At 42.5% G+C, this 21,666-nt stretch overlaps 1 protein-coding gene and 2 long non-coding RNA genes across 4 annotated transcripts; all 3 read left to right on the top strand.

The window, feature by feature from the left end:
* The first annotated feature begins 567 nt into the window (after positions 1 to 567).
* LOC121713997 lies at positions 568 to 7,856 on the top strand. The gene is made up of 5 exons (XM_042099121.1): positions 568 to 873; positions 5,822 to 5,977; positions 6,335 to 6,664; positions 6,983 to 7,087; positions 7,181 to 7,856. The coding sequence occupies exons 2-5, from the start codon at positions 5,848 to 5,850 to the stop codon at positions 7,273 to 7,275; spliced, it is 660 nt and encodes a 219-aa protein (XP_041955055.1). The 5' UTR covers positions 568 to 873; positions 5,822 to 5,847; the 3' UTR covers positions 7,276 to 7,856.
* An 811-nt stretch (positions 7,857 to 8,667) lies between these two features.
* Positions 8,668 to 11,760, top strand: LOC121714005. The gene is made up of 3 exons (XR_006033002.1): positions 8,668 to 8,764; positions 8,898 to 8,957; positions 11,465 to 11,760. It is a non-coding gene; the product is annotated as an uncharacterized LOC121714005 (long non-coding RNA).
* Positions 11,761 to 18,633: 6,873 nt separating this feature from the next.
* LOC121714003 lies at positions 18,634 to 20,806 on the top strand. Of its 2 annotated transcripts, XR_006033001.1 has the most exons (6): positions 18,634 to 19,182; positions 19,326 to 19,527; positions 19,645 to 19,716; positions 19,814 to 20,034; positions 20,192 to 20,305; positions 20,395 to 20,806. It is a non-coding gene; the product is annotated as an uncharacterized LOC121714003 (long non-coding RNA). The 2 variants fall into 2 exon arrangements; XR_006033000.1 differs by having other exon boundaries at positions 19,645 to 20,034.
* The last annotated feature ends 860 nt before the right edge of the window (positions 20,807 to 21,666 follow it).

Below are 21,666 nucleotides of genomic sequence, written 5' to 3'. Positions count from 1 at the left end.
GGCTACAGCTGTGTCAATAAGATAAGTGAGTCAATAAGATAAACAGCCTATACAGTTATACTTGCCTTTCACTACAAGTCCATATTGACAAGTAGCTATAATGTTATAGTGTGTTAACCTCCACAACCCAACAGCATTCTATTGTAGTATGCTAACATCCACAACCCAACAGTATTCTAACACTAATGCTTCAAGTGGGATTTGAACTCTCAACCTAAGGATCACCAGTACAAGGCATTATCCCACTGAGCCACTGTCAATCCTACATGTTGGCCAGTCACATTCACATGGTGAAAATGTGTATTGGCAAACACATAAGAAAAACTCCAAGCATACATTTGACAATAAAATGAAGGGCTTTCCTAAAAGAGTACACCTGAAAACTTTTTGAAATTCTGGGGCAATTAGACATTTGTAGAGAAGAATACTAATGGGTGAAATATAAATATGATAGACTTAATGATGAAGGAAAAATAGTAAACAAAGAAGTTCCCCTGAATGTCTCGGCATTCTGATTCTTGGCAACTGATGAGTGTGAATGTTGATTGGCTGATGTCATTCAGGTGCTGTTCAATGGTGTGACCCTTTGCAGACCGCACGCTCTAATTTCGGTACCCCAGTACCGATGACGTTCAGTCTAATAACTCAGCCATACCCCAACCAATTTTATCAATGAAAACTTCCTCAAAAACATCACATCATAGGCTTTCTGGCGATATGATTGGTTAAGGGATTTGTGGCGCGAATTTATTTTACTACATGAAGGAAAAATCAAGAGTTGACGTCTCCCTCCACTAGAGGAAAAACAGCAGGAAGCACTATGCATCGTTGATCTTGACGTCGTCTAAAGGAGAAACTACTGGATCATCTGAGGTAAAAACAAGTCTTTTTATGTTATTATTACTTGTTATCCATGTTATTACTTCAAAATCGTTTTTAAAAGTTATTTTTGCTGGTAATTACACCTTGTATGCATGGCCGTAACATAATGCGTGTGTGTTCACTTCAGCTGATATGACAGATGAGAACATGGATTAAACTTTTTTTGTTGTTGCCACAGAGTCAAATCTATAAGTGGATTTTACAGCCGTGCCAACAATGGTTATTTTCTATTTTGATAATGGGCCAATTTCCTGCTCTTTATTTGTTTACATAAACATAGTTGGTTTCTAATACCATGGGCTTTCAGATGCTGCGTGATGTCTTTGCCTGGCAGCGGTGCTTTGCCGGTGCTATGCCCGAAAATAGTTCCAAATCTAAATTGGTCTAGTAAATCCCTTCGTGTTCATTTGCATTGATATTTGTACTCGATGTGAATGTACAGGTTACGAGAAATAATTATAAAAAATCTTGAGTTATTTGATTCACTTTTGCAATGACATGCTAGCTGGCAGCGCCGGATTACAGCGACTAAGCTAAAGCTAACCGGGCCGTTTCTAGATTAGGACAATGGCTGGGTCGGCTATAAAACGCTTTGGCTCACTCATCCAACTCTAGGGACTGCGGGGAGAGACCCTATTTCACCGAGGGGTGGCGTATTCCTTTAAGCATTTCTTAAAACTGAGCTGTGCTTACATCGCCTAGATATCTGTAAATATTAGAATCAGAGAATATACAGGCAGCTCACGGTTAAGAGTCTGTCAATGTAGGCTTAATGATTTAAGCCTACATTCACAAAATGCTAAACATGCATGTATTTAAAGGAATTATCCGGAGTAAAATGCACTTTAGATCGATTTACGGATGATTGGGAGTACATACGTTGAGTTGACATCCAAATCATGTCATTCGGATGTGTTTTGAGAAAGTTCGATGTTACCGTTTTTAGTCAAAGCTCGTTAGCGTGGAAGTGAGAAGGGCATATTATTTCGCCGCTACAAAACGCTATTTTTATACCTCTTCTACAGTTCCAAACAACATTGCACTTACGTGGTAGTGAGTAGAGGGAAACCGAAGTATCCCGAGGTCTTTATGTGGTCGGATAGAGAGTCCAGAATGAATTTCATCAAGCCAGTACCTTTCCGGAAATGTTGCCATCTTTGCTGCCACCTTAAGGGGAAAGTCCGTAGGAGTCGATTGCCAAGTGTGCTCTGGAAATTCACAATTTCTTCGCCGTTTAAAAAAAAAAAAAAAAAACATAGTCCAGTATTTCTTTTGAAATTGAAATGAAGTTGTATGGACTGGACTATGGTTTTTTTTTTTTGGCAATCGACTTGGTACTGGCTTGATGAAATTGATTTGGATGTCAACTCAACGTATGTACTCCCAATCACTCCCAATCATCCGTAAATCGGTCTAAAGTGCATTTTACTCCGGATAATTCCTTTAAGTTTCTTAAAACTGAGCTGTGCTTAAATGGGTCAATGCATGATTTCATAACAGACCAAATAGAAAATAAATGGTAAATGTTAAATATAGCCTACATATCTGTACATATTAAAATCAGATTATGTAGGCTACACAGTATAGTTAGATCAAGTTGGACAGTAGCACATTTTAATCATGGATAGTTGGACAGTAGCACATTTTAATCATTTTATATATCTATAGTGGCTGGTGAAAGAGTTGTGTTTTTTTGTTTTTTTTTGGCCAGAGGGTAGTGTCCCCACGAAAGCTCAGACCAAACTTACACCCTTGTCTAATACTGTAGGTATAATACTATGTAGAGTTAACCGTTGATGTGATACATTGTGCAAAACAGTCACTCTTACCCCTGTGCTGACAGCTGAAGGGTTCTTGGGACATGTAGGGCAGTTTCGAAGTTGATGTCCAGCTTCTCCACAGTACAAACATAAACACTGCTGTAAGCATCTTTGTCTCTCCTCCCGGGATAACGGTGTTCGGCCCAGTTGCATCGGCTCCGGGAGAGGCTCAGGCTCAGGAGTGGACAGAGCAGAAAATACAGATGCTCAAACAGGCCGTCGTTCGTGCAGCAAATTGTCAATGGAAATGGACAGTCGTATGTAGCGATCCAGATTACGCACAACAGGCTAATTCTGCTTGTAATTCAGGATTTAACCCCAGACGATATATGGTCAGTAATGCTACTTCATCCCATCCGCTGCCTGCAGCCAGCATCCTGAACTCTACAGCATAATCCGCAGCAGAACGTCCTCCTTGTCGAAGCTCACACAATAGAATGTCAACGTCTCTGTCAGCTGCGGGGTGATCAAATACCTCCTTGATAAGGGCATGAAACCCACTTTCAGATCTCAAAGCGTCATGATTCTGGTGCCACAATGCGGTGGCCCCATATGGTGTACTTATAAACTTTATGAATAAAGGATAACAATCACAGTTCATTTTTAAACTTTTTTACTCGCCCCACAGAACATAGTGTTCTAAAACATTAAATATTGAAGCTAATATGAGAGGATAGGTAGTCGTGCTGAACACATTTCTGTTTATTATGTATTATGTGGTCTCCCTTTTCTGAGGTTCGTCAACTTCGTGTGTGTGTGTGTACCTGTTCACCTATGCCTGTATTTAAACATCGGCCACACACTGTGAGCTTCACTGTGAAACAGTGAAACAGAATCATGATTTGCATGGGGCCTGAAGTGAAAATGGTAATTCTCAGTGTTTCTGTGTCCTTTTGGACTTTCATAGGTAAGTGGAAAAACTCAGTTCTGCAATAATGCCATGTTTTGTTATATTTGTATGAAACGTTGTACCAACATAGTGTAACGTCGGCACACAAGACATTGCGTAGCGTTCTCCCACGCAGGGCATGCTGGGATGCAGGAGCGAACATTTGGGGTTTATGTCTGTATTTCTCCTTAGTTTTGAGTGTAAAGTTAGTGTCTTTGTTGTAACATGTTTCCCTTTTAGTTCTCCCTCGTGTGTGATCCTCTTTGTGTGGGGGGCTGCGTCCACCCCTGTATGTGTAGCGTGTGTGTGTACTTGACCTGCTCCGTGTGTATTGTGTTCTGTGTCTGTGTCTCTGCCCTTAATCTTGAATAAAGCTTGCATTGAACGAAGCTCTGTGTTCTGAAACCTGAAAACGTTACAGTGGCGTCAGAAGTGAAAGCAATGGAGGCCTCTGTTATGGGACCGTGTGGCGGAGTTGCCCTCGTCCCGGGAGTTATCCTGGGGGCAGGCTACCTGACCCCGGGGCGGGGGCTGTCTGAGCTCCCACCGCAACCAGCCCTTGTAAGGGCTCCAAAACGGCGCACCAAGGCTCGCCGGAGGAGGGAGAGGAGATGAGGCGCGGTGATTAAAGCTTGGCTCCGCTCAGCTCAGGAGACCCCGGGCGACTGCTGGAGCTGTGCCACCTGGAGGAGTTCGAGCCGGTGACGGACGAGGGCGGAGAACTTAGCGACAGGGAGGACGGCAGCAGTGCGGGAACCGCGCAGCCAGCAACGCCAGTCGGAGAGGGCCCGGAGCGGCTGCCCCCGCCGGGGGAACACGTGCGTGAGTTGGCAGCTCACCTCCGACCCTCTTCGACGGCCCGGCTACTGGTCTGCCCGAGACGGGGCCCTTTTGTCGCCGGAGAGCTAGAGGAGCGGAGTGGAAGCCTGGGCGGACGCGTCTGGTTCACGCCGTATTGGAACCGGGAGGAGTGCGTTGACTTTTGGGTGGGAAAGAGGGTGGGGGCCCTCAAGTGTGTGACTTGTTGTGTGGGCTGTGACTTTTGGGTGTGTGTGCTGTGTGGGCGCCTGTTCTAGTTGGCCTGTTGGCCGGCGTCTTTAAAAAAAAAAAAAAAAAAAAAAGAAGTTTGTTGTGTGGAATTCGATAGCATGGCCATCTCGGGGGTCGTGCCTTCGCTGAGGCCGCGAGGGAGTGGAACGGGCCGGGAGCAGAGCAGGACAGCTCTGCGAGGAGGCAACACGAGGAGGGACGCCGAAGACGGTAGCTGCAGCGGGAGAGCTCAGCTTGGTCCGGTTGCTGCGGAGTCGGTGGCTGTTTGTCCTGGTCGGTGAATCGACGGAGCGGAGCGGCGTTGGTGCAGCTTCATCTGACCCCCCTCGAACCCCGGTGCTTGGTACAGTGTCGACGGTTGGAAAGGCCACCTAGGGCCCTGCCAGGAGAGGAGGAGTGCCGCGGAAAGTGCAGCCTGAGGGCGGCTGCTGAGAGGGAGCTGGTGACGAGCGGGTCGGCCACGTGGCTGCTAGCACGCCCGCACTGGATTGCTAGCAGCGTGGCTCCCCGTTGAGTGAGCTCGTGTGGCGTGCACCCCACGTGAGTTGGCGGTACTGTCGCACTGGACTGAGTGGCGGGCGACGCGCGCCGACGTTAACATGAGGCTACCTCGTGGTCATTGCCGAGGACGGCAATGGCTTGTTGGGGGAGCTGTGTAACGTTGCAGCACCAGACATTGTTAGCGTTCTCCCACGCAGGGCATGCTGGGATGCGGGAGCGAACATTTGGGTTTATGTCTGTATTTCTCCTTAGTTTTGAGTGTAATGTTAGCGTCTTTATTGTAACATGTTTCCCTTTTAGTTCTCCCTCGTGTGTGATCCTCTTTGTGTGGGGTGTGTAGCGTGTGTGTGTACTTGACCTGCTCCGTGTGTATTGTGTTCTGTGTCTGTGTCCCTGCCCTCAATCTCGAATAAAGCTTGCATTGAACGAAGCTCTGTGTCCTGAAACCGGAAAACGTTACAATAATTTAAGCAATAACTACTCTGTTTTGCAGTTCCAGTACAAACTACAGGTGTTTCTCAGCCTATTCTAGAGGCCATGATTGGGACTAATGTGACTTTGGAATGGGTTCTCTCAGAATACGACAGAGACAAGACTATTACTTGGTTTAAGCAAAATATTGGACAACCTGCACAATCAATTGGAATAATTTATGGATTCAACTTTAATGTCTTTTTAGATGGATTCAGTAATGAGCATTTCAACATGCATGTCAGACCAGAATTGACATCATCCTACCTATCTATAGTAAATATTCTGTCATCTCATGAAGGTTCCTATACTAAAGATGTATGGAGACGCATACATGGAAAAGCAACATATTTGATTGTAAAAGGTAAGATCAGTTTTTTCAAATTGATTTTTGTTGATTTTTAACCAGTGGTATATTAAACTCATTACCATGAAATTTTCATAGCAATTAAGTCCAAAAAAGTGAAGATATGTTTTAAGTGTATTCAATCTTTGACATACTGTACTGTGTGAAATCAAGGCGAAAATCAATTAAAACACTGTTACAGCAGTAATCCAAGCCCATAATCAGATTCAGTTATTTTATACAAAGTTTTGTTTTTCACTTGGGTACCCCCTACCAATAGAATATTGTCATGAGATTGAAATCACATCGAGGGCTTCCTAAATACATACTATAATTGATGTTTGTGTATCTGTGAAATTCTTTTTTCACAAAAAGATCAGCTGAGGTCCACCATTACAGAAGTGGTCCAGGCCGCACTACCAGACCCAGTTTACCCGGGAGATTCAGAGACGCTGGAGTGTGTGGTGCTGGCTGAGAGCAGAACTGAAGAAGAAGATCTCAGAGTGTTCTGGTTTAGACCCGCCTCAGGAGGTTCCCATCCAGAGGTCATTTACACCAACAAGAACTGGACCGGGCCGTGTGAGGGTCGCTGTGTCTACAGTCTCCCAAAGAAGGACGTCAACATCTCTGATGCTGGAACCTACTACTGCGGCATAGCCACAAATGGACACATACTGTTTGGCAATGGAACAGCACTTGCTATCAGTAAGTTATTGTTCATTTTACCATACACATAATTGTGAGGTAAACAGTTATTTAGGCGTGAAGTTGCTGATTCGGTTTTTATAAAGTGAAGGCATTATCTGGACTTAGTAGGATTGCTGTGCTTTTGGTATTACCGACTGACTTTACTTTGACTTTTTATGAATTGTTTAAAAAGCCAATATAATATCTTACATAACCTTTACATATCAGCATAACATCTGAAACAGTGTTCATCACAATGAGAGAACAGGTTTCATTGCTTCAGTACTGCTAATAATACTGTTTTAAATACGACATCGTTGCTCTGGTTCATTACAGCTGAACCCCTAAATACTGTGCTGCTTGGTTTGGTTGTGGCTCTGGGTTGCTGTGTTGCATTGATGCTTTGTTTCAATTGCAAGAGGAGAATCACAAGTGACAACTGTAAGTAGCATAAGTATATAAGTATCATAACTCATGCTGTAATATTGTTGTAATACTCATTAGCTGTGTTTGATGAGTCTGTTTCTTTTTAAGTAAATTTGCACAGAAATGGACCTAACAATGCTGCCACGAGGCCTTGGAACAAGATTGAAATGTGTGTTTTTGTATACCATACTTTGCTAGAATAAAAATACAATACATATTCAAAGTAATAAAGAGAAGACAAAGCATATGCCTTTTGAAATCCACGTAGACCAGTAATAGCAAAATTGAGCTGACTAAAGTGTGATTGAAATATAACCTCGCTTAAGCAAAATGGAGTCATGCTATGAAAAATATAAACCCTGCTTGAATATAAAATGTATTCTTGCTATGAAAGTATTCATGCTATACAAATGAAAATGTTTTGAGTATAATCATACATATAATCATGTTTGGAAAACAATGATATTTTAAATAAGAAATGTGTGTTGTAAATGTATTATTAAGTGTTGATCAAACATAATCATGTTTGTGCAAAATGTGTGAAGAAAATATCTGCAACAAACTGCGTGACCAAGACTATAGAAACTGCATAGTATGTGGTGCAGATAGGTGCCGCCTGCTAAGCCGCCGCATGTAGCCAAACCACAAATGTTGTTGTGACCAACTATTTGAGAGAGAGATCTGCCTGCCAGGGCACAGAACATATCGTATATAGAGAGGGTGCAAACATAAAAAGGAGAGAAAAATAAATGTATTCAAGTGACAATGGATGTTGAGAACAGACCGTTTGAACAGATGCCCCCTGTTGCATTTATTCTACAACTTGCAGAATGGACTCTTCATAACAATGTGTTTCTTTTTCAGAACCAGTTTTACAAACAAATCAAGGTACGGCAATGGGTGCCTGCTTTGCACCAAACTATTCTAACTTATTTATGGGTTTTTGGGAAGAGACTTTTCTCTACTCCAGCCTGAATGCATATGTTGAAAAGATTGTATGGTGGGGCAGATATATAGACGACATTTTTCTCATATGGTCTGGATCAGAGCTTGAACTTTTATCGTTCCATTGTTATCTAAATAATACTAATTCCAACTTGAAGTTAAGCGTTCAAGCATATTGAATTTTCAACCCATATTGAATTTTCTGGATCTTGAAATCTCTAAAGATGGTAATGGAAATCTACATACATCTATTTTCAGGAAACCTACAGACTGTAACACGATACTTAGGCAGATGGTTTCCATCCATCATGGTTAATTGAAAATATTCCTTTTGGTCAATTCCAAAGGCGTATCTGTGATTCTAAAAAAGACTGAAATGAATGCAAAAGACATGGCCTGCAGGTTTAGAAAAAGAGAATATAATTGTAAAACAATAGCTTCAGCTTACAATAAAGCTAACAATCTCACTAGACAACAACTACTAGTTAAAAACAGAACACAGGGCTCAAATCAAGTGTACTTTGTGACCCAATACAGTAGCGAAGCATACAAAATTAAACAAATAATTAAATAGAATTGGGATATACTAAAAGAATTGAGATATACTGTACTAACTAGTGATGTCTCTCTCAGGAAAGCACTTCCTGGTGCTCCTACTATCAGCTTCAAAAGAGCCACAACTCTGAGTGACAAACTAAGAGCCACCTTCCTCCAGTACAGACTAAAACATGCTAGATACTACAAGAGGTAACCACCAATGTGGAAACTGTAACCATTGTGGAAATATGACAAAGACAAATTATTTTATAGACATAACAACAGGTCAAGAGTATAAGATACAATGTTTTATTAACTGCAATACTACTTATGTTGTTTACAGGTTTGAATGTCCATGTGGTTGCTTCGATATAGGAAGAACGAAACGAAAACTGGAGACAAGGTTGGCAGAACATAAATACGCTATTAGAACAGCTGATCCCAGGTACCCCATGGCTATGCATTATAAAGAGGCAGCTCATGGAAGTTGTGACACATTAAAAATATCAGGCATAGAACTATTGTAAAATATAGACAGTATATATCTATGGACTTTAAAGACTACATCTCCGATACAAAGCATTTGACAGCTTTGTTTCACCTTAACAGCTCTGAGGTGTCGGAATTGTTTCGAAGCTTCAAACGTTTCAGTGTTTCTCTAAGCCTCGCTTTGCCTATCCCTACTTCAAAATTCTATGTAAGCTTATGACTTCCATTGGTAGTCACACTGACAGGTTTTGATTGGGACATAACCACACTCAGAACACGGAAGCAACGTGGATTTTATGTGCCTACGTTTATGTCAAACACCTTGTGATTGGTATGCTTATGTTGATCAACACTGTTTATTCATATGTACAAAGCCTAGAAAGGCCGACTTTAGAGAAATTTCAGCCCAATTCAAAGTAAAATGACATGTAAGTTTAAATAGGTTAGCCTATAATAGGTTATTGTATATGGTTAAATTATCCTTGATCCAACCCTAGCTTTAAAAAGCATATTAAAAAGCTGGGTAACACACTGAAATTTAACCTCTCAAATTACAGATGCATATTACTGTTGAGGCGTCAAGTAGGCTACGTACATACTGTACATACATAAATGATTATTCCACATGTGTTATATTGCATTTCAAGTTGGACATCGTTCTCCTTTATGGCTATATGCTACAAGCACTCTGTCTTTCTTTCTGGGCGGATTCAGTCAAATAAAGGCAAAACTAACTTAATTTGTCAGGTATTGCTTCGTGGTCAAACACACCAAACACCACAAAATCATACATTTTGGCCTCCACCATTAAGAAACCACCTAATCCATATATTTTCTAAAAGCCTAGCCTGTACATGTAGATGCCTGATAGCCTACACTGTTAAGGGACAAGTCATCCAACCACCTAAATCATATGTTTTCTAAAAGCCCACGTCTGCAACAGAAGGGGGCAGTTACGATAACTCCAGAGGCAAAGTCAGCCGTCCAGCCAGTTAACATGATAGCCAGTTACCATATAACACCTGCCAATGAGAGACCAGGTGTTGTGTGAGCTGCCAATGAGAGACCAGGTGTCGTGTGAGCACAAGCTTGATGGGAGGATAAGCACTCTTAATTTGACAGGGAGATGTAGAGGTCACAACAACACCTGTCACATCCCAAAAGACACCAGAAACCAGAGTCTATGTATTTTATAAATAAATAAATACATAAAAGTTTATTAAATAACATGACACAAACACAATTCTAGCTCACAGCCCTCTTTTATAATTACCCCTCTCTCACCCTCTTAGTGACATTCTTTTGCTTGCGGCAAAGTCCTTTTAGGCAAGTCCATACACTCGGTGGCCATATTGCAACACATTTTAGGCGCTTATCTGGCATTTTTTTGGGCAGAACTGCGCGTGCAAAAGGCTTCACGACACCAACCTCGCTCCAGCAGGGAGATCACACATGATTGGCACAATGTATTCACACGTCGACTTTTTGCCTCGGAAGGGGCTGATATGTGTAGACAACTGCCATATTGGCATTATAAACTATAACCCATTACTATGGAGGATTTTTTGAGTGGTGTCTCCTCAGAAAGTCTCTGCTTGCAGTTGGCCATTGTGATGAAAGCAATAATATAGGCTGCCATGTGGTGGCGCCAAATACCCTGATATAAGGAAATGACATTTTAACAGGCAGCAATGTTGAACTCTGAGCGAAAAAAGTTTAATGGCGTTTAATGACAGCAAACACTGCCATTTAAGTATGTCATTAGAGAGGCGAACAGAGCTGCGAAGATGTGAAGGCCACACTATTAGATGAGTCAAAGGAGGCTCAACTGTCTTGCTGTGTACACACACACACACACACACACACACACACACACACACACACACACACACACACACACACACAAACAGGTCAAAATCTTAGTCTCCCAGTACATTGCCTCTTGACCTCCTCTCACACACACACACACACACTCACACACATCCTCACAGAAACATATGCACACACACAGTGCTTTGTATTTCACACGCTGTGTGTCTTGAGGGAGAATGCTTTCACACCACACCTTTGTCACACCTGCTTCAAACACACAGTCTGATGCTCCCAGGTATCCTGCATTAATATTCATGAGCCTTTATTACATTAGAGAGAACACAAACTCATGAATAATGCAAACGGCCACATTCCTCCTTCTCCCCCTGCCCTATTTGTCTCTGTTTCTTCCACATTCTTTTTTCTGACTGCCTTTTATTTTGTGTGTGTGTGTCTCATACACGTGTCTCCAGCTGTGATATGAGACGAATGTGTGTGTGTGTGTGTGTGTGTCATACATGTGTCTCCTGCTGTGTGCTGTGAGATAAGTGTGTATTGTTATGTGATCATGAGAGGGCTCTAAATTGACAGTGGCTGTCGTTTCCGCAGCAACATAAGTGAGGAATCAGCACATGCTGCCATCTGACAGGAGCTGAATGGTCGCCGTGGAGACAGATGTCTGCCTGTGACTGAGAGCAACATGAGCCCACTCCAGATGTGTAATGATGGGATGTAAAGTGTGTGTGTGTGTGTGTGAGGGAACCCACTCCAGATATGAGATGATGACTAATTATCTGTGATGAGGTGGAGAAAATGGACAACAGTCTGAGACAAGTGACTCCATAAACAATCCTAAATCAGTCTCCTGATTAGATCAGTTTCCATGTCTGCCTTCCTCCCTACCTGTCTGTGTCATTTAATACACTTCTCATTTTGTTTTTAGAGTAGTACATTAAAGTTTCCAAACTTACAATAAGATGACCACAACAAAGGCGGGCTCATGCTTTCTCTCTCTCTCTCTCTCTCTCTCTCACACACACACACACACACACACACACACACACACACACACACAAGCACTGAAGCCTAAATACTTTGTCATCCGAACTGAGGGCTTTGCATGTATTTTGCTGCCTCTTTGCATTGCTCACTTTGCCTACTCGTGTCCAATCCTTAAATCCATTGTATTCCAAAGCCATGAGGGCTGTCCTACATGATCAACATGAGAGGAATATGAACACTAGTTACAGACTCCCCAGGGGTCAAAGGTCAATGTGATGGGATTCCTCCAAAAGCACACACACACACACACTTACGTATCTACTTTATGAGAATAAACAAAAACACAGTTTACCCTTATTTCTTTCTGGTAAGCACTAAAGCTGCTTTTCTGGTGAGGCAACAAAGTGTGTCTGTGTGTGTTTCCAGGCATGTGCGTGCGTAGTGTGTGTGTGAGTGTCTGTGTGTGTGTGTGTCCGTACATGTGCGTGTACGTGCGTAGTGTATGATGTGAGTGTCTTGTGTGTGTGTGTAGTGTGGTGTCTGTGTGTGTCCGTGCATGTGTGTGCGTGTGTATTGTATGCATGTGTGTGTACTCTAACCCAGAGACTCAGACAGACACAGTAATACACCTCCCTCCTCTTTCTCACGCACACAAACCCTGAGATACAGACGCAGTAATACATGTGTGTGTGTGTGTGTACAGTTTGTCATTTTGTGAACTGTGTGTGTGTACCTGTATAGAGGCAGAATGAGGAGGATAGATTTAGCCTGTATCAGCACACATGGCATTCACTGACATTTACCTAGCTAGCTCCTGAGTAGGAACTGCAGCGTTAGTGTGTGTGTGTCTGTGTCTGCGTGTGTGTGTGTCTGTAATTGTTTTTGTGTATGAGAGAGAGAGAAGCAGTCAGCTAGTTGAAAGTTTGACGTTATTCCAATAGCCTTTATTGGTATGAAGATTAGAGTTATAACCTTAAGACATGAGGGGGGGGGGGGTGGAAGAGAATGAACAGACACTAGAGAGAGAGTGGAGGAGAAGAGGAGAATGAACAGACACTAGAGAGAGAGCAGAGGAGAAGAGGAGAATGAACAGACACTAGAGAGAGGAGAGGAGAATGAACAGACACTAAAGAGGAGAGGAGGAGAGGAGAATGAACAGACACTAGAGAGAGTGGAGGAGAATGAACAGACACTAAAGAGAGGAGGAGAGGAGAATGAACAGACACTAGAGAGAGTGGAGGAGAATAAACAGACACTAAAGAGAGGAGGAGAGGAGAATAAACAGACACTAGAGAGAATGGAGGAGAGGAGAATGAACAGACACTAGAGAAAGCGGAGGAGAGGAGAATAAACAGACACTAAAGAGAGTAGTGGAGAATGAACACACTAGAGAGGACTAGAGAATGAACAGACATTAAATAAGGGGGAAAGGAGAATGAACAGACACTAGAGAGAGGAGGAGAGGAGAATGAACAGACACTAAAGAACAATGCAGAGAGAGTGGTTGATCTGGATGAGTGGACTTTATTGTCTGTTGTTTTCCCAGCGGAGGTGTAGCTGGCTTAGTGGCTAGTATTGTCCTTAAATGCCCCTCTCCAAAGAGTCCATCACACACACACAACAGCACAATCATAGGTTACAGACCACTGGGCAAAACAGGTGCAATTCCAATTTACACTGAAAGTCAAATCAACACATTGACAGTAAGTGAGAAGTAAGGTATAACATATCGTCTGCATGTCATTATCAGAAAATAAGTCCCGAGAGGGCAAATAGGACCCTGACTACTTGTCAGAATGATACAAGAATCTTCACACATTATTGATACAGTATTATTTTATTACCGTTTCGAGGGTTCTGTTGAGAAAAGATGTTTGGTTTGGGCTTGTTTTTAGGGACCCCATTACTTGTTTTTGTCTCGAGACCTGGCAATTCTGATGCCGATAGGCCTGAGATCTATGTGGAAAAATCGCCGGAATTCCCTTTTTACTTTGTGCAATTGCATTGTTTTTGGATTTTAGAGTGACGTATTAAATGGCCTCTGGCACAAGAAGGGGGAGGGGTGCCCTTTTTTCAGGTAAGAGCAATGGTCCCTCAACAAGCCTGTGCATGTTCCTGCTACACAAGGCTACCATCGCCACTATGTGTAATATTGAAATTAAGTGACCATATCCTGAAAATTTGACATGGAAGTATATTCATTTCGATAACTTCTAATTACCTTCAAAACAAATAAAATCAAAATATCATTGCTATCATTGTGATAGACCACCCAACACAAACACACACTTTACAGCTGTGATCATTGTTACATAATAGGTGCCTCTAAATAGGCTACAGGTGACCTATAATATAGTCTATAAACAGCCTACAGGTCGGTTTGACCTCACCATTGCTCTCATTCAGAGTGACACAGACATGACTGGGCCGTATTGCTATTTCTTATCTGTACATGCGCCATCTTCAGTAGTGCCAAAGACACTCTTTTAGGGTGTGACCGCACTTGCGCCAGAAGTTGGGTGCCTATCACCGTTTGGTCCAAGAACTGCGACTGGGTGATGGGCAGGTCTTCAGTAACTACTTGTCCTGGGAGCAGTTCAATGCCGTTCTTGCCGTGGTGTCCCATAGGGACAACACATTGCTTTTGTTATTTGTTATTAGGGTTGGGTATCGTTTGGGGTTTATCCGATACCGGTGCTAAATCAATACTTTTAAAATGGTGCCGTACCAAAACGGTACTTTGTTTTTATAATCAAATGCCCAAACCAAGGGTCGAATGCATGAATGGCTGTTTTTGATTGATAAGACAAATTTGAACAGGAAATTGAACTATATATTTAGTTTATTATCAATATCTGTAGTTTCATTGCTTCTAGGCATAATTCTAATTGCAGATGGCTTGCCATAACTTTAAATATTAAAACGGCTTCCATGGATGCAAACACAATGGTAAGTAGCCTAATCAATCTTTCCTCTGCTTTCAAGTTTATCCAGTGCAAATGGCTTGCCATATCTTTAAATGTTAAAATGCTTGCCTTGGAACTGCTAGGTCATGGACAATGCAATTGCTAGTCTTATCTATGGAGTCAGCTTTCAAGTTTATCCAATGTGTTCTCAAATGCTTCAATAAACATTATCCCCCTTAAAACACAATAATTCTTTTTAACATATACCGGTGTTGCATGGCAACTGGCTCCCATGTTAACTGGCTGCGTTGATGACGTGTCTTTGACAGATGTGGCCGCTTGCAGATCTGCCACTTTCAAATATAAACTGGAGACGAACAAATACAAATATGCATGACATATTTAAATGTAACAATTGTCTGTAGTAGACTTCATGCACTGGACCATAGATATGCCACCAAAAAAAACCAAAACTTCCCAATATATTACATTACGTGGGTATCGAACCACTAGCCTACTAAATGAGACCACCTGCATAATAACCAGTCATCAACCCGCTTGCGCCACGAACCAGCTGGCAGCAAAGTGTGACATTTACCTCACTTGTACGATTAAAAGAAGTCAGCTAACGTTATTATGACCATGTTAACTGGCTACCATGTTATCTTGCTACAGTTGTCCAAGCCATTTAGTAGGCCTTTACTTCAAAGTATTAAGGTTAAGGTTTTACACACGTTTCGCTAGGAGCTTGAAATCAAAGATCTCACCGTATTGGAGACTTTGCCTCTGCCATTTAGGCGAGATAGGCACAATAACCAAACTGGTGAAGTTAGAGACAACTCCGCTCTATAAGGACAGATTGAATTGGAGTTAGGCTACCAATCACTTACCAAATCACATATCACTGGTTTAGGTTACATCAAACAGTGATGGTTATCACCTTCGTCCACTTTTCATTATGTAGGCCTAGGTTACATCACAAATGCAAAAGCTTTGTTGTGAAAGTGAAGGATACAACAAAGCGAATGACGTGGTATCATTTGCACTCACTGTTTTACAACTTTATGTTGGATATTTTTCTGTTGTATTTAATCGAACTTAGGCCTATGTATTTGTATTTCTGTATGCTTATCCTACTGAATATTTTCCTGTTATTTCAATTAGCATATGACACATAGCCCACTGCAGCGGTCCTCTGATGAGCGTCTGTCGTGATGACCAGGCGCTACTGCATGACAATTGTAATTAGGCCTAGGCCTACATCTTTTTTAAGATTTTTATTTTATGTCATTTTTATTTGATGTCATTTGTAAGATTTTCCCCGTGTTTTATGTTTTTGAAATATTAGTAATTAGTAAATGATTTTTATTGTCTCTCATGCCATTATTAATTGTATGCTGTTCTCTCGGATGATGTACATCGCCTTATAAATGGAATGTGCTATAGCCTACTAATAAAGTTGCCTTGCCTATCAATCAACATTCAATCAAAAGGGCTAGGATGTTGCTTTGCTTGTGTTGAGGTGGCTGAGGCCTATGATGCCCCACAAATGTCATTATCCTATTAACCAATTACATTACCATTTAGTCTACATCCCAGTTGTGTTTCAGAGCTGTATGCTATTTTTATCTGTCTGTCCCATTTAAAGAAATTATGTTCTATTTCATATTGGTCAACACACCACAGTATGGGTCATCCTCTCCGAGAGGGTGAGCTGTTAGGAGACAGAATAGCACTAATTAACCACTCCCCGCTACGTGCGTGCAATCAGCCTCAGTCTTCATATACAGGTGCATGCACGCCGGCACTTTCTCTTTTTGCTTCCTGAAGACGGTAAGCTGAAGTGTGACGTGAGTATTTTCAGAATCTGTTGGGATTGTTGCTGAAGTAGGGCCTCTGCTCTCGAGAGGGAGTAAGTCACTGTTTGAAACATATTCCTGTTGCGATTAACAAACTCTTTGGTTTACATTGCCTATAAGAAACCGCTGTAGTGTAATGGATTAGCGCTGGAGTGACATGCGGTAGACCCGGGTTCACATCACACATGGTGCAAGTATATTTTTCGTTCAGCTCCTCAGACCTGGTCTGGTCCACGGCGAGATCCAGCTCAGGCTGCCACAGCAGGTCCAAGCCAGGCTGCCTATTGTCCCTTTTGCCAGCAAAGGAGCGTCCGGCCTGCAAGTGGTAGGCAACCTGGACGGGCATCGCGTCGCTGACGGTTGCTAGCCTCCGACGTTGCCTTTCACACCTCAACACCTTGCCCATTGGCGCCAGTGTACTCATTGCCCTTGGGTGCTCAGCACCCTGGAGTCAGGGTACAGGCTGCAGTTCAAAACCAGACCCCCATGTTTTCGCAGAGTTGTCCCTACTGTCTTGAAGGGCAATGCCGAGCACGATTCCTTGTCAAAGGAAGTTTCTGTTCTTTTGGGGAAAGGGGCAGTAACACTCTTGCCTTCAGACGAGATAAGGCAGGGGTATTACTCCACTTATTTCCTCATTCCGAAGAAGGATGGCGGCTTGCGCCCCATTCTCAATCTGAGGAGGTTCAATCAACACTTACAGCGCCTCCCCTTCAGGATGCTGCGTCTGTCAACAGTCCTCACTTTTGTTCGTCCCGGAGATTGGTTCGCCACAGTGGACCTACGGGATGCTTACTTCCATATCCCAATCCACAGAGACCACAGGAAGTAGCTCCGCTTTTTCTTTCCCCCTCCTCCTCATGACTCATGACACTGCTAGGTTGCACCTTGTTTGCCCAGTCCGGGCACTACGGGTCTACGTTGATCGCACTGCGGCTGTCAGACAAACAGATCAGCTGTTTTTGTGCTATGGGGGGGTCCAACCGTGGTCAGAAAGTCTCTAAACAGCGCCTGGCTCATTGGGAGGTGAGGGCGATCGAGTTGGCCTACAGTAAGCAGGGGCTGGCCCCGCCTACGGGGGTTGTGGCTCACTCCACCCGGGGGATGGCGGCCTCTTGGGCTTTGTTTAAGGGGGCTTCCTTGGGAGACATCTGTGCTGCAGCTGGCTGGATGTCTTCATTGACATTTGCACGGTTTTACCGCCTCAATGTGGCCTCTGCTGTGGCTGCCTCTGTCCTACAAGCTGGGAGCCAATTGTGATTTTGTCTAGGGGCCTTTTTCAGTTACTACAGGGTGTTCGACACCTGGTGATTTGATTGATCTGGTTTTCAATAAAGACTTGTGTGGAATGGAATATCTGTCTTTTGTCATCATTTTTCTTCTGATGGGTTCCCCCCTACTTGCCCCTCGTGACTTTATTTGGTACACTGTTGACTCATACTGTGGCGTGTTGACCGATATGAAATAGAACGAAGGGTTACGCAGGTAACCCAGGTTCTGTGAATGAAGGTCACTCGGGGACTGGCATAATGCCAGCTGTCAAAAAGAGAAAGTGCCGGCGTGCATGCACCTGTATATGAAGACTGAGGCTGATTGCACGCACGTAGCGGGAAGTGGTTAATTTGCTATTCTGTCTCCTAACAGCTCACCCTCTCGGAGAGGATGACCCATACTGTGGTGTGTTGACCTTCATTCACAGAACCTGGGTTACCTGCGTAACCCTTCGTTATATGATGACCTGTGCTGTTTCTATTCTGATTTGTCTCCATGTGTGTCCTATCCCAATAATATAGTATTATCCCTCAGTTAGCCTTCATCATCCCAATTGTGATTGGCAACTATCAGTCTTGTGACTTGTTTGACCCATTGTAATAAATTATTTGACAACCTGTGATGTTTCTGTTGTTATTGATGTCCGTGTGTGCCCAATCCCAGATAATTGTGCACATCTGCAGTCAAATCATTTACATAATCCCCCATTTTGTGGTTGAGTTTGGTGGATAAGGTTGATTTAGTCAATTGTCAGGGTTATGCAGGCGGACTCAAGTGCAAGACTCCTCCAGGCAGAATTAAGAAAAACACACTTTATTTTACGACAAAAACTCACCAACAGACAGGACTACAACAGGGTGAACAGAGAGACAATCCGACAAGGAACAGAGAAACAGGAGGGTAGAAATACACATACCAAATAACAGAAAGACCGGACTGGAAGAAACCAACGAGACAATAACAGGGAACAGGTGAGGAAACAGAAACGGAGGGAAAACTAACAAGACAGGAAGCACAGACCAAATAAGGAGATGGGGCGGAGACAAAGACAGGTAACAGGCAAGTAGACACAAAGCACATGACAGAAAACAATACACAGAATGGCCACCAGGGTGGCACAATGTCACCAGTCCAGGCCAGATCCTGACATCAATTGAGTTTGCGAAGATGGACCCCCAAAAGGTGGCTCAATTGGTAGATATTTTGGAGAAAAACAAATTTCCTGTTGAATGCTCCAAAGTGAGACGCGCAACTTTAAAAAGAAGAGCAGGGAGCTATGTTATGAAGGGTAAGTTCCAATGTTTATTTTCCCCATTTTTGAATTGCAGATTTTAGTGTGAAGTGTGAACATTACAGATTCTGGCCACAATTTGTTTGAACAAGTTTGTAAACATCAAATAAGTCAATGTAAATTGATTTTTCCATGCTTAGATGGATATCTGCATTATATATGCAGACGCCGGAAAGGCATTGAGCACCTTGCAAAGGTGGTAACATGTCCAAAGGAGGCAGAAGAAGTCTATCATGACTTCCATGCAAGTAATAAGGGGCTCATGGTGGTATGGAGAGGACCCACACTGCCATAATCAGCCGTTTCTACTGGCCTGGCATGGAGCGCGACATCTGGAAATGGGTGAGTTGATGTGTATATGGTCCAATGACCTATCTTACTTATGTCTGACTAAAGCCAAATGTAATAATTACATAATATCCTCATAAATGCTTCAAGACATCATTTTGATTTTCTTAGGTTTCTGAGTGCCCAGAGTGCCAGGCCAGGCAGAATACTCTAAAAGAGAAAAAGGCCTATATTCCCCTCGAAGTAAGTTACATTTAACTTATACAACGTTGCCCAAACAATGGATTTGTCAACTTGGATTTGTGCACTTGTTCGTAACAATTGTTTTCTGTTTTTTGAGTTTTGAGTTGGTGGGCATGGATTTGGTGGGAAAACTGAAGCCCACTAAAAGTGGCCTCAGGTATATGTGTGTAATGGTGGACAACTTCAAGTGGGCCCAGGTGTACCCACTCACATCGAAAAGTGTGAGGGAAGTGACTGCCTGCATTTTGGATTGGTTTTTATACCTTTGGAGCACCCAAAAGGCTCCTAACGGATCGGGGGAGGGAATTTGTCAATAAGGTTTGTGCAGCGGCTTGTCACCATTGCTTAGTTATGAGACAGTGTGCAAACTCCTGCACATGTGTTTCTTGTCAAATTCAGCAAATAAGTCCTGTCGTCAAGATTTCCATTTTCAAACACTGCTCCTTACTGATGTTCTTTTTTTATTCTATTACAGATCAACTTTTCACTGTGTGAGAAGCTTGACATACACAGAAGCTTCTGTTCCCCACACCACCCCAGATGAATGGTCTGGTGGAAAGGATGAATGGGGCTATACAGAGTAGTGATGGTATAGTTTAACAAGTAATCACATTTGCCATTATGCGATTCATTTTCTTTAATAATGCTAAATGTTCCTCCACTTTTTTTCCCTTGCAGAGCTCTCACAAAGCTGGTGGGCAACTTGTTAACTAATTTGATATGAGCATATGGAATGGTGCTAAAACTTTTTTTTACCAGATCTACTTCATTGGTGTCCTGATATAGGCCAACATAATTATCAGCCAATCAATCAGAAGCTAATATTTATGGTCTCTGTCGATAATCATTACCTTGTTTAAAACAAAGTTGTGTAACATTGTTCCAACTTACAAGGTTGCAAAGCTACACATACTGTAATGTATAAGAAAAGACACTGAATGTTTTGTATTTGGTAGGCTACTGGTTTACAGTGTTCACCATGTGCCTTCTGAATAGTCACTTCTGTAAACGCTGAATCCTGAGCCTAATGTTTTTTTTTTTTTTTTTTTTCGTCCTCCATTTGTGGTGCTAGTGAATGACCATGTATTTAATAGGCCTACTGCAGAAATCATTTGTGAATGTATTTCTTTTACATTAAATATGTTGAAAGTACATCTGTCAAGGGTCTGTGGTACTTTTACAAAATACAATGGGTATGCTACTGAACCAGGGCTTAAATTTCATTTTTCAAAATGGGGGGGAATTCCCCCCTTAGGTTCTTCATGTAGGGGGGATTTACAGAATTTGGGGGGGAAGGGGGGGGTTGCCTTTATCAGGTCTTTTCTTTGGGCACCCACACCAATTTAAGGATTCTCTGTACTACTACAGTTCTCTAGGTCTCTGAGCTGTTTGAGTGTTCATATTCTCTTTTGTCTTTATACACTATTTTTTTTTACTTTCTCTCATGTGTCTTACCTTTTCATTTGAAAAAAGAAAAGAACCAAACTGCCCTTAGAATTCATGAACTTTTAATCGTGTGTAGGCTATTTAACTTGACAACAACATAATAACATCAACATCCTACATAACATCCATTGCAGATTGCTGTGGTACTTTCTCCATCTCCTCTGTCACTGTCCTCAAGCTTCTCTGTTCATCTAAAATAAATTTGAAAGAAAAAAATCTATTCTTAGAACTCAATGAATGTAGGCTATGAACTTAGTTTTCATCTTGTTTACATAACATAAAAGTCTGCTGATTCTCTTAAGTTACAATTGCTGTGATTTATTGTCTCTCCTTCTCTTCAATATGCATGTCTCCTTCAGCTTCTTGTTTCCTTCTATTTTCCTGTTGCCTCTATGCTCTGCTAGTCTCTCCTGTTGCCTCTATGCTCTGCTAGTCTCTCCTGTTGCCTCTATGCTCTGCTAGTCTCTCCCTGTCCTCTGTCTTTGCTTCATCTCTTTCCACTTG

The sequence above is a fragment of the Alosa sapidissima genome, chromosome 7, assembly GCF_018492685.1.
Source record: "Alosa sapidissima isolate fAloSap1 chromosome 7, fAloSap1.pri, whole genome shotgun sequence".
In the NCBI taxonomy this organism is placed as follows: Eukaryota; Metazoa; Chordata; class Actinopteri; order Clupeiformes; family Clupeidae; genus Alosa; species Alosa sapidissima.
Note: the sequence above shows the minus strand (reverse complement) of the source record. Positions and strands in the feature narration are given on the sequence as shown.